This window comes from Microcebus murinus, chromosome 13, assembly GCF_040939455.1.
Source record: "Microcebus murinus isolate Inina chromosome 13, M.murinus_Inina_mat1.0, whole genome shotgun sequence".
Lineage (NCBI taxonomy): Eukaryota > Metazoa > Chordata > Mammalia > Primates > Cheirogaleidae > Microcebus > Microcebus murinus.
This window is the reverse complement of record NC_134116.1, coordinates 9,130,281-9,148,361: the sequence shown is the minus strand read 5'-3', so window position 1 is coordinate 9,148,361 and position 18,081 is coordinate 9,130,281. Positions and strand designations below refer to the sequence as shown.

At 34.3% G+C, this 18,081-nt stretch overlaps 1 protein-coding gene across 2 annotated transcripts in view; it reads left to right on the top strand.

Moving 5' to 3' along the window:
• Positions 1 to 18,081, top strand: part of MYO16 (myosin XVI) — a 610,163-nt gene that overhangs the window by 398,525 nt on the left and 193,557 nt on the right. For both annotated transcript variants that reach the window (XM_012751938.3, XM_012751933.2), the window contains exon 21: positions 17,569 to 17,641. In XM_012751938.3, the coding sequence (XP_012607392.2) occupies positions 17,569 to 17,641 (73 nt within the window). The remainder of the gene's footprint in view (positions 1 to 17,568; positions 17,642 to 18,081) is intronic.

The following is an 18,081-nucleotide window of genomic DNA, read 5'->3' as shown; positions in this document are numbered from 1 at the left end:
GGCTTGTGATACTATATATATATATATATATATATATATATATATATATATATATTTTTTTTTTTTTTTTTTATCAAAAAGATGACTATTGTGGCCTTCAGAGTTTCACCATCTTCCCATGTCTTACAGGGTGCATTGGCCTAAAATTCAAGTCAGGTGTGTGTATGTGATGTGCGAAGCCTCCGTGTGTGCATATGTGTGCAATTATTTTGTTCTCAAATTATTTAACTAAGAAGGTTTTTTTAATATCAAATACAATTTGTGACCTTTTAACAGAAATGGAAGGCAGCCATAATAGTAATAAAATGTTATTATAAAAGTATAATTAATCTTTTACAAGGAATTAAGGTCAACTGGGCAGGTTAACACTTCAAAAGTTTGAAGATTATTTCTTCCATTCAACTTCCCACGTGTCTGAGAATTGTCCATTATTAGGAATCAAATGTCTCCAAAGGGTATAAATACTCAGTCTCACCTGCCACAAACAGGTCTTCTTCACTTTGGATGAAGGCTTGTCATTATCTCTCCAATGGGAAGAGTTAAAGTGGATAGTGAACCCTCCTTCTAGAGACAGGTGGTTGGGAAAAATTTTAATGAAAAGAAGCAGCGTGATCTTTCAGAATGTATGTGCCTCTCACCCACCATATGAAACGGAACTTGTATAAGTATCGCCTAACTTTAAATTTAAGTTTTTTCTGCTCTCTGGGATGCCATTGACTAGATGATCTATAGTAATTTTTAATAGGGTGGTTGGGGCTCAGTGGTAATTGCAAAACAGAGGAACATTAAAATCACTTTAAATATTTTTGCCAAACTTCACACATCTCCCCTACAACATTCCAGGAATCACAATGAAAATGCAGTTACAATGTCCTGCAGTTTTCTGAGCCTGAAATATATTAAGAAACTTAATCTAAATGGCAGACTAGGCGATAGAAAGTAGAATGAGAAGAAAACGTCTAGAAATTACATGTTTTTTTCACTGCTTTTTGATAATAAAATCGAATATTGATTTTTCCAAGAAAACATCTGGCCATATATTTAACATTAATTGAGTATCCTAAGTAAAATCTCATCTCTCCTTTTCTTTTTTATTTGATCTATATTTTATAAATTGCTATTAAAAGTTCAGAAAAGGGCAGGAGATATAAACTGTTCTGATTTAACAGACACAAAAACTGGGAACAAAGTAAAACCTGCTTCTGAAGCAGGGATTAAGTGTGTGTAAATGAACCTGATTAAAACCAAATGTTTTTAGTTATTAGTTTCAACGTTTTCCCTCGTAGCACTTTATTGAAATGAGTACAAAGATTTAACTCTCTAATGGGAATTATAAATCAAAAAAATATCTGCAACAAAGACAAGGATTCAAAAATATAGACATCAGTTCATTAGCAATTAAGTGTTGGTAAAAAATATATTTTATGTGTTACCTTATTAATCATAATGAAAGTACTTAATTCTTAATAAATAGATTTATATCATTAATTTTCAAATGCTCATAAGAATAATAAATATCCGCTCTGCATTTTGAGAAAATGAAAGACTTATCCAGTTTTTTTCTTTTTCCATTTAATGCATAGTATTCTTTATTTATAAATTTATTATTTTTTTCAGAAAAAAATCAGTAATCAAGAAGAGTAAAAAAGGGATATATGTACTACCTAGAATCAACACTACTAACACTTGACAACTTTTGCTTTGGATTTTTATTCACAGAAAAGAAATAGACAATTACAAGGAGAAGCTGAGGTCCCTTTTATTTCATGTATAGGTCCATTCCTCCCCCCGCCCTGCCCCCCTGAGGCAGTATTGTAGTCAATTCTGTGTGAATCTTCCAAAATTATTATTTTTTTTATTTCTCTAGCTTTGGTTTCTTGTAACAAATATATAATCTTGTGAGTCATTAAGAATTACAGAAATGTTATCCTACAGTATATTTTATTCCATACTTCCCTTTGTAACTTCGCTTGGTTTTTGAAAGCTGGCCGTATTGACGCATCAGGCAAGAGCTGGCTCATCTTTTTAACTGCTGCGACTCCCCGCGGATGAGGCAGCCGCAGTGTTCTCATCTATTTCACTGTTGATGGACACTTAAATCTCTTTTCAATTTTTTATCAGTTACAAATAGTGTCGTATCCTCGTAGATGTCTCCTGCGATATATGTTTAGAATTTTCCCTGAGGTATATATTTAGTAGCAGAACTGCAAGGAGGGCATTACTTTGCATTTTCCTAATTACAAGCAAAGTTAAGCATCTTCTGGCAAGGTAGGCTGTGCACGGCACAGTGGCGACATGCTCATAGGATTTACGCAATCATTTACCGTGGTCTGAATTCATAGCCTTAACATAGACAATTTTTTCCTATTCCAAGGTCATTTTATGCTTTTTTTCTAAAAACTTTAGATTTTAACACATCAAGAATATTATTGTATGAAGAATGTATATAATTTTATATTTCTAGGTGAATATTCAATGACCTCTATCCCATTTATTAGCAATGTTTCTTTATCTCCCTCTTGATTTTTAATTTATTTGACTGAAACTATGTCAATAATATATTGTTTTAATTACTTAGTTCTCATAAGTTCTTATTTTTCTTATTTGTTTTGGTTATTCCTGGATCTTTATTTTTGCATATTAATTTTATAATCACTTTGACTCTATGGATACAAAAGTCCTTCTGGGATGTTGACTGGAAATACATTCATAGGTTAATATGGGGACAATTTTTCCTTTTAGGTTATCAACTTTTTTCTTCCACAAATATCTGTATTTCAACATTTATTCATGTATTCTTTTATTCCTTAAATAATATTTATGATTTTCCCCATCAATTTCTTACACATCTTTATTTTATTTATTTTTCTAGGTATTTGTGCTTTATATTGCTATGATGAGTTTTTTTTTCTATTATATTTTAATTTGTTTATTACAATACTGAGCCTTTATTATCTATGGATCTTAAATCTAGAAATCCTGCTGGTTTTTCTTATTAGTTGTAATAGCTTTCCTGTGGAATGTCTTGCTATTTTCCAATATAAATGATCACAATTATCGTTTCTCCTTTTCCCTTATGTCTTTTATTTCTTCTTCTTATTTTATTGCATTGGCTAGCACTGCCAGTATAATGTTTAAAATTTGTGATGATAATGGGTTTTAGTGTATTTTTTCCAAATTAATTACAATACCTTTAAACATTTGCCACTAAGTAATATTCTTACTTAGTGTTCCAGTAGATAATCTTTTGCTAAGTGTTTTCAATCATGGATGGATGCAAAATTTTGTCTGATGTTTTTTCTTTATCTATTAGTAAGACCATAGTAATTCTCTTATTTCTTTGCTTATGGGTAAAATTGCACTGATGTATATTTTTGATGTGGAACCATTCTTCATTTATAATGTAAACCCTCTTTATTCATGATGTACTAGATTCAGTTTTCTGGTCCGTATTTAGGATGTTTGCATTTATTCTCATTAGTGAGATGAGCTATTTTTTTCTTCTAATACAATATTTTACTATCAAATTTGTATTAAAGTATCAATTGGGTAGCTTTCTGTTTTTCTTCTCTCTAAACAGTTTGTAATGAATGATGATCACATATTTCTTTAATGTCTAGTGAAATCTCCCTAAACATCTTCTGGGTAATTGTAAGGAGGGTTAACTTCTGGATACTTATTATTTTAAAGTTTATAGGTCTAATAGCATTAGGTTTCTTTATTTCATGAGTCACATATATTTTCTAGAATATTTCCACTTTAATATTTTAAATTTATTCACAAACTAAATCACAGCTTTATTTTATAATCTTTCAATCTTTATTTTAACTTTAATTTGACAACTTTTATATTCAGGATACTGTTTGTTTATGCATTTTCCCAATATCATTGATAATTCTTGCTTAAAACCTGTCTATAAGAATTATTTATTTTCAAAATCAATTTTTTGGTTTTCTTGTCATTTCTCATGTTAATGTTATTTTGCCTTACTAATTGCTGCAGTTTTATTATATCTTAATTTCTACTTTCTTTATATTTTGCTCTTTTGTTTTTTCCTAAATTCTTGAGTTGAATGTTTGTTTCATATTTCTCAATGATTTTTTTTACCCTGAGCGTATGAGTATTTACTAAAATTTTTAATGCATTCCAGAAGTTTTATATGTGGTGCTTCCTTTGTTGTTTATTCTAAATATTTTGTCTTTATGTTATTTCAGAAATGAAATAACAAGCAGTTTGTCAGAAAAATAAATGTGGCACATCATGTTTTTCCTTCCTTTGTCCAAACTGAGGATTTTTTTCCATTAAATAATGAGATTTCTTTGATTCTTATGAATATAGTATAAGTGACTTCTATTTCCGTGTAGACTTATTTAAATCATGATGCTTATTACCATGACAACCCAAACTACACAAGTTAGCAAATAACTGAGACAAAACCTGCTTTCTAAATAATTTTCCTTCTGCTCCATTTCCTTACCAAAACACCCATATGTATAATGATTTCCTAAAGAGCTAAAATTTTTGTCTGTAATTGTACATTGTTTTATTATTTTGTGAGATCATTTTTATTTTCCAATAGAAGAATCTAGAGAAATAAAAATTATTGGGGTTTTACTGAACCAACATGTGCGTTATAATACTCAAAAATAACTTTAAATTATGACATAATAAATACAAAATAATCCACTCATGAATTGATGGGCATTTGGGTTGATTCCACGTTTGCAATTGTGAACTGTGCAGCAGTAAACATTCACGTGCAGGTGTCTTTTTGATAAAATGACCTCTTTTCTTTTGGGTTAATACCAGTAGTGGGATTGCTGGATAGGAGGGTAGGTCTACTTTTAGTTCCTTGAGGAATCTCCATACTGTTTTCCATAGGGGTTGTACTAGTTTGCAGTTCCACCTATAGTGAATAAGCGTTCCTTTCTCTCTGCATCCACGACAGATATTTGGACTCCAGAGTCCAGAGTTTTCGGACTTTTTAATAAAAGCCATTCTAACTAGGATAAGGTGATATCTCATAGTGATTTTAATTTGCATTTCCCTGATGGTTGGTGACATTGAGTATTTTTTCATATGGTGATAAGCACACTCTTAACCCTGACTCAAGCATTACAAAAGTGATACAGGTAACCAAAAACATTCGTAACCCCATAATACTTTGAAATAAAAAAAGAGATAAAATGTAATGCATAAATGTCCAACTTCAAAGCCTATGCTCTGAAACACCACGTAATTTAACAAAAAAATGTGTTAACTAATGAAAAAAATAAACACAAAATAATCAGTAAAAATTTACCAATCTTATAAAAATTATCATACACTGGACAAATTAGTGGTAACATTTAAATATTAATCATGATATTTGTGATAAAGTGCTTTAAGAATAGTGCAGCTTATTGAACCAATAAAGAGCTATGTACTTTTGCCTTAAGGAGATGGAGAGAAAAATAGATTTATTGGATCTCTGAGAATATGACATTTTTAGTATTAAAGAGTAGTTTTCTTTTGTTAATGAGCATTATGTTATTTGTGAATATTATTTGAGAGTCAAATAATTTCAATAAAATGTATAAGAACTGATTTAAAAAGGCAATATTAATAAAAACCTAGCATTTTACTTCTCTAGCTCTTTCCTGAGCCAGGGGAGTGCAGAGGCTAAAGCTTGTATATTTTATACAAAGGGAAAAATTCATTGCACTCCTGGCCATTCCTGCTCTCTTGTTTCATTTCTAACCGGGGAAATGCATTTGGCCTCTTTTCAACCCCCTGATAACTGTCCTGCTCAATAGAGTTAACCGAATCTGTGTTTATTATGCTCTCTGTGCCTGTCATTTGAGCATAGTGGCAGTTCTGCCAGAATAAATAATGCTGCAGTGCTGTTCAGAAAGCAGAGCAGAATGTCCCATTCTGGCTCTTCGTGACCCTGTCTCTGCCTGAAAAAAAAACACGAGGAAGGAAATGTCAGTACTGCTAGTTAAATATTGTTTGCCTTTTTCAAATATAATTTTCTAATTGAAGAGGATGTGCTTTTCCACGAAAAGACATTTGTCGCATTTGTGAGCCTTGTGCTTTGAACTTTTCTCTGTTCACATACTGTCTTGTTAAAAATACATATTCCAAGCCTGGCGACTTTCTGTATGCAGGTGTGATAAGTGGTGAAGGTATAATTACTGTGGTTATTTATTGAATTTTGCTACAAATGAGCCAGGCTTGGAGCTGGAGATTATTACAGTTTATATTGACATTAGCCATGAGGGAGGCATTAACATATCCCTTCTGCAGATGAAGAAACTGGAATTCAGAGAGATTAAGTCACTCAGCTAGGAAGTGGTGGACCTTGGGTATGAACCCTAGCATGTAAGACTTAAAATCCTGGATTTTTCCAAAAATGCCTCCCACAATGAAGACCATCAAAGGAGAGGAGGAAAAGCTTAGTTTTAAACCTAAAAAGTTTAACCCTTAAAAATAAAGTTAATTTATTTATTTTAAGCAAAATTATTAGAGTTAAATATATATGAATATGTACTTGCCCCTAAGGACAAGGCTGTTCTTTGCACCTTTATGTCTGGGACTCTAGCATATAGCACAGTGCTTTGTAAAACTAGGTGCTCAATACATATTTAATGAGAAAATGAATGAACTATAAATAAATTAAGTAAAAGCTAGCTGAAAAGCTACTATCAAGAGAAGAGTCATGTGGTAGATTGCAAAAATCATCCTAATTCTTTATTATTTTCTGCATCCATTCCCTAAACAATGTGACTTTGATGTTTCTCTTACTAGAGGTTAAATCTCTTCCTCTTCCTTTGAATCTGAGCTGGCCTTGTGACTTGCCTTAACCAAGAAAGTACAGCAAATAGATGGTGTGCCAATTCTGAAGCCTTGCACAAATCTGCTTTCTCGGATCCCTGTCATTGCCATGTGAGTAAGCCCAGGCTGTGCTGCTGGAAGATGGCACAGCCACCTGTGTCATCCCAGCCAGTAGCCAGGCAACTGTGAGGCACTTGGGTTAGGTTGTTCTAGACCTGCCAATGCCTGTCAGGTGGCCCAATCTGACACACAGACTTGTGAACAATAATAAATGCTTAATGTGTTAGACCCCTGAATTTTGGGGTGCTTGGTTATCCAGAAGCATCACTTGCTATAAGTAGTTATCTAAGAATTTTAATTTTATAGCTGCCACTCGAAACCACAAATTGTGAGTCCTTTCATTTGCAAGTGATTATTAGAAAGACAGCTCTCCATTTCACAAGTGACTTCAGAGATTGTGAGATGATCCCCTTTCTGGTGTTTTCAAACTCTTTGATCTGTCATCTTCTGGACCATCCCAGTTCTTCAGATAATGAACACTTGTTTCTCAATACTTCTATTACATTGGAAAGACATCTAGAACACTTAGTAGTTGAAACCATAAGAAGGGAAGTAAATGGGAAGTAGATCAAAGGATACAAAGTAGCAAATATATAGGATGAAGGAATCAGTACGTCTACAGTACAACATGAGGACATAGTTAATAAGGGCGTACTGTATTCAGGAGTTTTGCTAAACTGGTAGATGATGGCCGCTCTTGCCAAGGAGGGAAAAATGGGTAACTATGTGAGATGATGGATGTGTTTAATTTGTTCCACCATAGTATCCATTTTACTATATATGCATCTTTTAATATCATGCTACATATCCTAAATATATCAATAAAACTTATTTTTAAAATAAAAAAATAAAAAAGGAGAGTTTGAATTGGAAGAGAATTGCTGTAAAAGGAACTCTTTAAAAAGCCATGATAAATAACAAATTGAACAGCACGTTTTATGGTAACCTGTAGCTCATGGGTTGAAATGGTATATAGCTTTTGCATTTTGTATATGTATATTTATTCCAAAGTGCAGGGTCATTAATTTATGAATGTTGTAATTATATCTTTTAGCTGGGTTTTAAGTTTTTAAAGGGTAATAGGAAGCAAAAGATCTGGATTCCTATTCTGAGCCTACTGCTTAACATTAATGAAATCGTTGGTAAAACATTTATGTCTTGTGAATCTTAGTTTTCTCAATCTCTGAAATTGTGATAATCACATCCCATCTGCCTGCATATGGAGGTTTATCGTACATATCTCTTTGGCTTGCTTTTGATCTCCAGACCTATGAGTCTACGATTCCTACTTGGAGTAAGTTTAAAAACATCAGTTGCACCCAAACATCCGATGCTCTTGAAATATATTTTGGATAGTTCAGATCAATCCATAGTTTATAGCACCCCAAGACACAATTTTCTGACTGGAATGGCTAAATTAGAAATGATTTAATGTCACACTTTTTTCAATTTTTATTTTTTAAAATTACCTTTTCCATTGATATTCTCCTCTAGACTGCCAGTAATAATTTGGAATTTTTATTGAAAATATGTGTTAGCTCAAGGCCAAAGACTAAATCAGAACAGCAAAGGTAAATTGTAGTTATCTAATTGGTTTTAAGTGTACAATAAATGTCATGCAGAATAATATCAAATTATTTTTCTAGAAACAAACACCAGCTATACCTTTGATTTGATCTCTCTATTATCTCCTTTCTCTCTCTCCTTTCTCCCTTTATCTTTCCCATGAATACAGTTTTCTGTCTGTGTCTTCCATTGGAAGCATGGAAGGAATATGGCGACTGGCAGTGGGACAGTATTTCCTGGAGAGCATTCTGTGGGATATTTGTCCAAGATGTTTAAAAAGCAAATTTTACAATTTAAGACAGGGACTTCTTATTGCCAAAAAAAAAAAAGGAGGGGTGGAAGTTGTGCATTATCTTGGAGAAGCACAAAGCACTTGTGCAGAGAAGCTTTGAATTCAAGATAAAGAGTGTTCAAATTTAGTTGACTGTAGAATTGAGACTCATGCAAGCAATTCTTCAGTAGCCAATTTTAAAACATTAAGGAGAATTGGGGCCCAAAGCTTTACATGCCTAACGGAGTTGAGATTTCTGCAAGTAGAAGCATACACATGGCTCAATGTTACCAAAATAGAGGATTACCTCTCCTGGCTCATTGCTCCCAAACAGACTGGATGCTGCCCGAGGATAGGCTGGGCTTTACACTCCCAATTGCTAACAGACTGAAGGACGGAGGAAACTGTACTATGCTTTTTAATTGGCAGGTTGAAATAGCGAGAAGCTGTCTGTAGGCTTCCCGTTCAATTTTCAAAATAGTTATTTGAGCCCTTTGTCCCCTCTCATTGGCAAAGGTTGACACAACCAGATACAGCATTCTTACTACACTGATCTAACATTTAAAAAAAGGCAAAATAGGATTAATCGTCCTTGGCAATTTCCACCATGGGAAGAACTAGGCATTCTGGGAATTCTCCTAAATATCTGCTGAAGTTCATAGCTCATCCTTAAGTCTCAGCCAGCAGCTCTATGCATTCTTCTCCACACTTCATCATGAAAACTTTCCCTCTCTTCAAATGCAGCCTCACTACTTTATGCCAAAATGGGTAAACTTTGATTGGCCCTCCCCAACTCAAATTATGATAAAATATATAAAATCCAATGGATCTCTGAGTCTTATTAGAACAAATGGGGCCACTATAATAGGTGAATTTTGAAAGCTAAAAATGCTCATAACCATGACCCAGGTTCTATCTTAACAAGTACAACCTCCAGAGAAGGTCTGGAACTCCATTCAGAATCTAGAAACCTGTCTTGTTGCAATTCCAAGCCACATACATCTTCCATGGCTGGCTTTTTTTTTTTTTTCCCAGAGAAGCATGTGACTAGTAGAACTCATCCACCCATTCACAAACAGGGAAAACTCCCTTTTCCATGGTTAGTAATCAAACCTCTTCTCTGAATATCGCAGAAATCTCCCACTCAGCCAACCTGGAGTACACACTTCTTTGGGAGCCCTTCCTCTGTCTCTGTCTTTCTGATTTGCTGGCCCAAACCAGATGCACATAATTGGGTTTTGCACCTTTTGAGTTTCCCTGTATTTTTCCCTGCGTGTACCCCGACTGACCTTGGCCATATGCACTGACTCACCATCTTCACCATAAACCACAGGTTTGTGGAAAACCAAAGCATGAACCGTAAATATCTCTCAGAGTTTACTCTTCTTTCAAGCCTGCCCCCTATTTTAAAGGTATCTTCCCAACCTTGCCAAGTTAATCTGATCCTAAATCCTGAATACATCTGCAGAGCCCTGTCCCCCAGTCATCTACAAACTGACTCAGACAGAAAGGAGAGGAGAGGTGTCTTTTTGATCCAAGACAAAAATTAACATTTCCTTGAAAAAAACAAATAAGCCACAGAATTCCTGCATCTTCATTTAGGTTTTATTTTGACATTGCCAATTTACAACAGTTACTCCAAATATAGTGCTGCAGGATCCTGGTTTAGAAGTATGTAAATATAACCACTACCTGTTACTCTATGGCATGTGGAATAAGATAGTTGCCCATGGACTTTGAGATAGCAAGAATAAACCACGAGGACTGTACATCTGAGTTGACCTCATATCTTGCTGTTGTTTTATTTCAAAGCTTTGATTTACGGTGTGCTTCTTTGGTTGATATGCCCGGTGAGGAAACCCATCACTCCTTACAACAATGTTCATTAACCAAGGAGCCTCTCTCTTGTCTCTCAGTTATCTAGATAATTGGTTGAACACAGAAACTACTTCTCTTTATGTTTGTTGGAGGGAGTAAAGTCATTGGTCTAAAGGCATCCCTGCAAAATGGAACTTGGCTTTCAAAGAATGGTGTGTATTTACCGAAAGTAACCACAGACATAGGGAGGAGGACAGATAAAAATCTTAAACATAAATGAAAAAATGAGATAAATACTTACTGTAATTAGATTCAATTTCAAGAAGAATGTATTTCACCTCTTCTTTAGGCTCTGGGCCACTCAAACATCTTGTTTGCAATTTATTTTCCTGCTGGTATCTTTGTATTAGTAACTGGTGCTTGAGTGCCTTGTAGTAGCCAGGGTCAATCACAGTAAGGTTCACTATTCTAACATCATGTTTGACTTGGCAGTGCCAAAATAAATATGCATTTAAAGTGCTTCTCATTTAACAAATATTTAACTAGTAATCTCTATCCTTCTGCATAGTTGTGATCCAAGTGAGCACACATTATTTTTACTGTTTTATTGAGGTGTAACATAGCTAAAATGCATGTTATATTTACAGTTCGATGTGTTTTTATACCTGTAACAAGAAAATGTAGCCTGTACACAAATTAAGTTGTAGAATACATCCAATACTACAGAATGCGCCTTCATGAACTCTTTAAATATCTGATTCCTTTTGCTCAATATTATTATGTCTGTGAGATGTGTATCTAATGTTGAGTGTAGCAGAAATTCATTCTTATTATATTCCTGTGTAATATGCTTTTATAAATATATATTAACGTACCACTGCATATTATGGCTTGGTTATTTGTTTTATTATTAATGGGTACTTGGGTTGTTTCCAGCTTTTGACTATTATAAATAAGGAAGCCCTGAACATTCTTTTAGTGGACATATGTACTTGTTCTCTTGGATACATGCCCATGAATGGAATTTCTGAGTCATTCAGTAGTCATGTGTTTAGCTTTGGTAGACAAAGCCAAAACACTTTCCAGATTTCAAATTCAAGCTACCACCAGCCATGCATGAGGGTTCTAGGTGCTTCACATCCCATAATACAGTTTTGTATCTGTCTCTTTTCCCCGGTGATAATGATTTCCCTATGTCTCTATCCATTCTTCATAACCATCCTTTTTAATAACTGCAAAATACTTGGTGGAGTAGTGGTGTCATATTTACTTAGTGTCATATTGACTTACTCATATATGTGAGTTACTATAAATTAAATATATGTAATTAAATTATGTGGTAGGTTGGGTTGATTCTTATTTCTAAAGCTGCTTTCAGTAACAAAGCATACATATATATCCTTGTTGTAAATGCAGTTCATAGTAAATAAGAATGTATATTCATTAAAAGTACTAAGTACTCCTTTTAAGCTGTGAGTTGTAGCTTTTGCTGATATGAAGGGTAGAAATGATATTTCATTACATGTACTCTTATTACTACTACAGTTATTGAGGTACTGCCCATTGTTTAATCCCAAATAGGGACAGTTTACTTCCTGGTTTCTCAGTGAGGCAGAAGTAGACTTGTGCACATGACCATCACATGACAGAAGTTTCATATAGCACTTCATAGGCCCTGCAGGCACTGGACCTAGAGGTAGAAGGCCTGGTTCACAACCTTGATCCGTCTAATACTGATGTGTGTTAGTTTTACACACTAGCATGTTGTCCTTGGGCAAATTACTTCACTACTCTTCATCTCAGTGTTCTCTTCTGCAACATTGGAATGATTGTAGTGTTTATCTCACAGGGTGGTTGTGAAGATTAAATGAGATAAGGCATTTTAAAATGTTAATAACAGTGTTTGGTATATAGTGATCAATAAAGTGATAGTTCTAGTGTTCATCTTTATCCTGGGGTTTTCTTAGATATCCAGGCTAATTAACTGCAACCTTCCTCTCAGTGGGTCTCCACTTTTGTACTTCCTAACTTACATTTCCTGTGGGAAGAAGTGCAGGGAGTGACTGTGTTTAGGAAAGATGTTGGTTTGCACAATACTATAAACAATTAAGATGGTCACTGTGGTCATCTCTCAGCTTCTAGCTTGACTTTGTGAACAATTGCAAGCACTTTCCATAATTTATGGGATGGTTTCAGAAAGTGATAAGCCTCAAGTACTTTCTTCAGTCAAAGAATAAAAGAGAGAAACCCCCAAAAGTATGTAATCCTGAGATCCCACTTCTCCCTCCCAAGTTCCTCTTACGGGAACCCCTGAGAGGTTGAGATAACCTAAGGAGTGGGCAGAGTCAGCCTCCCCAGTGAGTGTTCCCGGCCCATTAAAAAAACAGAACTTATTTGAACTGAACAAATCAGCATGTTGACTGTGTAGCTGGTGAATGCCATAGCACAGCCCAAGATCTCCAGGGTCTTCCCGCCTCGGCCCTCTGTGTATGTGCAGCTGATCCCAAGGGCAGTAAGTCTAGACAACAAGATTGCTCAAGTCTGGGTTTATATTCATTATTACCCCATCTGGCGTCCTACTGATCTATGATCAGCCTAAAAGGCTGACCCAACTCTAACTCAGTCTAAGGGTTTTGTACCAAAGCAAGGTTAAGCTATTTTCTAAAGTTACTAAATACTTAGGTAACTCTCTAGGGAATCTCCTTGCCTAAGGATGATTGAGGACAAAATGTGGCTTCTACACATCACCAGATTTTTCTGTTCAGATGAAGTGAGTTTGTCCATGTTCGAAGTTCTAAGATAGACATTCTCTTTAACTTGGATCTTTCCCCACCGTATACCTACACACATGAAAGGAAACATCAAAACCAGACAGATGGCTTGACATTTAATATTTTGCCTGATATAAAGGGTTATAATACTAATATACTAATGCAAACTGGACAGTTTTGTTAACTATCAGGAAAGTTTTCAGGAGAATTTTAAGGCAGAATTGGACTGTAATAGACCATCTCATTAGTATGCTAATTTTGTATGTCAGATTGCATCCTGGCTGGTCAGATGAACTGTTTCTGTTCCTCTTTGCCAGAAATTGAATATTGAGTCAAATGCCCCTGCAGTAGGAGTCAGATATCAATAAAGGAGTGACAGCAATGCTGACTGCTCGTAGTATGGGCATTTTGCTAGATAAACATTTTTGTAACTATCCTGCCCAGGTTGCTATTGCAATAATAGACATGTATTTCATTCAGTCATAAATGATGAAATAGATTCTTTTAAATGAACATATTATGTCTCCCAGTAATTGCAAAAGTAGTCCTTAAAATGCTTTAAACTTGCATTTAATTTTTCTGCTGACAATAGATTTTCCTTCCCCCCATACTTGGTGAACCAAGTATGTTTGGAATCAGACTATGAAATGTGAAAAAAATTCATTTAAGAGGAGTACCCTTTCAACAAAAATATATGCTACTCCAAATTACCAATTAATACATTACTTTCCCCACTATGAACCAGAATCTTTTAGTGTGACTCTCTCACCCACACATGCCTTGGTGACCAAGCATCTCTATTTCATGTGTCAACAGAAATTTGTCATCCTGAGGAGGGAAGGTGTGTATGCGGTGCCATAGTGTCACTGGTATCTCTTGTACTTTTCCCAAAATTCTATCAAAACTATGTGCTGTGATTATAGGGCTGCTGCTGCCAAGGTCAGCTGGGAACTGAGCAGGGGAGTCTGACTTGAAAGCCTGAGGCAGAGCTCCCCATGTGAGTGCACAGAGGAGACACCTGTGCTTGAGATCAGTACCTGGCTTTCGGGAGAGCGAGCCCTTTCTCACCTGACTCCTGGGGTTCCCTCCCGCACCTGCTGCATCTCCTCTCGCTGGCCAAACCAGACACCTATGTCCTATTGCTGCTGGGCTCTAGCTTCCTCTCGCTGCCTTGATGTTATTGGTATCCTTTTTCTCCAACAAATCAAAAAATGTCACAACATATATCTAAACATATGTATTTTTAGATAAAGCATTTTAAATAAGGTTAATAATAAATATCATTATAATACTCAGTATAGAACATTTAGAAAATTAAGAAATTACCTCCAGGATTACAATTCTATGATATCTACTGTTAAAATGTGCCTTATTTTTCCAGTGCTATGGATTTACTTTGTAACATCATTCAAATTAACCTATAAGTGTACAGAGGATATACACTTTGTTTCGGTTTTTTACTTTTAAATAATGTCATTCATGAACATTTTCCATGTTTTCATATTGTCTTTATGTACACATCAGTTGAATATTTGCTGATTATAAAAATAGAAGTGTTTCAATATAGAAATCTTACAATGTGGGGAATAATAAAAAAAGTAAACAAAAAATATCTAGTTCCTCTTTTCAGGCTTGATTTCTATTGAGATCTTCTAGATATATAATTGGTTTTTTCTTTATGCAGAATTTATATATTGCTTTCTGTTAACTGGACAGTTTCTTTACATTAATCCACTATAGAATGCATGCTATTTAATTAATTGTGGTTTTAGTGTAGGAAATTTATTATTTTTTTTGTTGATATTATAATTAAGTTAACAATGAATGTCCTTGTACTTAAGTCTTAATGGCATTTCTGATCACTTTCTTCATATAGATTTCTACATATGGAAGTATTAGTTCAAATGATATGAACATTTCAAAGCTTTATGCCATGTAACCAAATTGTTTTTGAGGAAGACTCTACCAAGTTAAAGACTCAGAAAAAATGTATGGGAAAATATCTTTCTCATCCTAGTTTTTAAAATATTATTTCTTTGCAATTTTAATGAGATTGATACTTTCTTATGCCTATTAATCATTTATATTTCTCTGTTAACTATTCCTTTCATTTATATAGTAGTTTTAAAAAATATTTCTTAAAAAGTTAACTCCCACTTATTGGACACACACTATATATTTAATACTAGCTATTTTTCTAGAACTTTGGATTAACTCTAATTCTAGAAACACTCTAAATGGACAGATTTCACTTGTTATCTTATTTTTATATGTCATGAAAACACAGCTCAAAAAACTTAAGTAACTTGCCCAAACTTGTCCAACTAAAAAGTGTTTGAACCAGAATTCCTACCTGAGACTGAAGAACTCCAAGTTCATCTCTAAGCTCCTAAGAAATAAATCATCTCATTACATGGATAACACACATAGACACTTACATGCAAATGCTCACAAAGAACCAAAACAAATAAAGAAATTGTCCTAAATCTCAGCACCATTGTTAGCACTAAGGGAACATCATTCTCAACATACTTTGTGCATATTTTAAAGAGAGCAGGATAGAAAGGAGAATGGATGGATGTCAAATGATGGAAGACAGGAGAGATGTATCAGGAGGTCTGGAAAAAAATCTATTAAAATGAAAGGCACAACACATTGTAAATAATTCCTCTAATGGAAACTTAATTTTATTTATATTTATCCTGAAAAAGAGTTAAATAGTTACAAAAGTGTTCAGTAGTCATATAATCACAGCTCTAAACATTTCTTTTGATTTTCCTCAAAACAGAAATAAGAAAAAATAATCACATTTGCGTTCATACCTTTTGATAGTTTCTCGTCTTAACATTTAGTTCTCTAATGCATGCAGAGTTTATTTGGGCACACTATGTGAGTCACAAAACTATCTTTATTTTTCCTTCTAAAAAACTAAATAAATTAGTTAGAGACATACATTGGATGATTCTCTCTTCACTTTATATTCTTTGACATATGAAGTTTGTATTAAGAGTTTTTTAAAGCTCTCCTTCCTACTATGACATTTATATCTCTACCATATACAACAAATGATCTTACAGGCAGGATATTATAGAATCATCACTCAACATTTTTAAAGGAAGATAATTGTTATTTAAGTGACATACTTCAGGCCCTCAAGTATCAGGATTGTGTACTGCTTTTAAGAAACAAGGTACAGGTGCAAATCCAGAGGTGGTTGCCAATTTGGTTCTACAGTTTGGACAAAGTAAATGGAGAGGAAATAAAAATTCAGCCACCAACAACAATAAGGGGTATCGACATTATAATAACTATAATGATAATGGAATAGTGTACCCATTGGCAGAAAATGAGAACGTCAATTGTCCCACTGATACTCTAGGTCAATGATGCAGAAGAGGCAGCGTGCAGGCTCTCCTGGGCATTCCAGAATCATTTGGGGACTTTTTTGTTTTGCATGAAGCAACCTCATGCATACTTCCCTATGCATCCCCCAGCCCTCTTCACAAGATCACAGTTGTCAGGGCTGCTGTGACTGACTCAGGTTTGTCTTCTTTCCTTACTCATCGTGTGGATTCAGAGGTCTGAGATTTTATCATCCAAGACTGTTGTAAATCTCGAGTGATAGTTTGCATTGAATCACAAGATTGATTTCTTTAAATTATCCTTCAAAGTTTCACTTTCTTCATTTTTCTTTCATGAAAATTACTTGTGGAAAATCACAATGTAATTTTTTGAAGTCACTAAATTTGATATATCCAAAAGCATGTATGTGACTTAATTGTGATTTGCCTTGTGTTGTACTTGTATGTGATGAGAAAACTCTTGATTTACTACACATATAGCCTAAGTAACAGCTAGTGAGAACCACCTGGTATGCAGCCTCAAGTTCCTTAAGGGAAAACAAGTCCAATCTAAGGAGCAGATGCAAGGACTGTTTTAGAGAAGCAAATATTAAACCATCCATATATTGTTACATTTTAAATTTAGAAATCACTGTGTTTTCTGTTCATGTATTTGTGTTTAAATCAAAGCATTAAAAGAACACTTTTTTTTTGCTAACTTTCGAAGTTTTCCACCAGACTCTAAGATAACTGCTTGTACATTTTTAGTTATATTATTTTAGTACATTGTTATTATCCATAATAACTAATTGGATTCTTATGACCTGAAACACCAACAAGCAGAGGGTCTGGGGGGTGGATGGGTGGAGGTGGGAATTAAGGATGTAAGGATGCCCATTTATCCTGGTGTATCATTTTGTTTCAGCATCCAGACATTGGATATTGGAATATTGGACATCTTTGGTTTTGAAGAATTTCAAAAGAATGAATTTGAACAAGTAAGTAGGCTTTTCCTGAAATTTTATGAACATTAATGGCTTTTTTTCCAACTAAGTTATTTTTTACTTCAGTATAGACTGTTAATGTAATTACTTGCAAATATGGAATTAAAATAAGTGCTTTACTCTCATGTTTAAAAATGAATATCCCTGGTTTGTTGACATATTCATCATTTTTATGTGGCCTTATAAACAAGTGGCATCGTCACACATTAAAAACAGAGTCACTTGTTTTAAAAGACAAGATGAAGACCTGAGTTGTGCTTACAGAAATATTATTTCTACTAGGTCAGAGAGAGGGAGGACATGAATATTTGAAATCAGGACAAAGACCTTAAGAAACCTTGGCCAAAAATCAAAATGGAAATATTCCATCATGCTACATGCTGTTATTTGTAGATTCATCTCTATGTGGCATTCATACATAGGACTACTGCAAA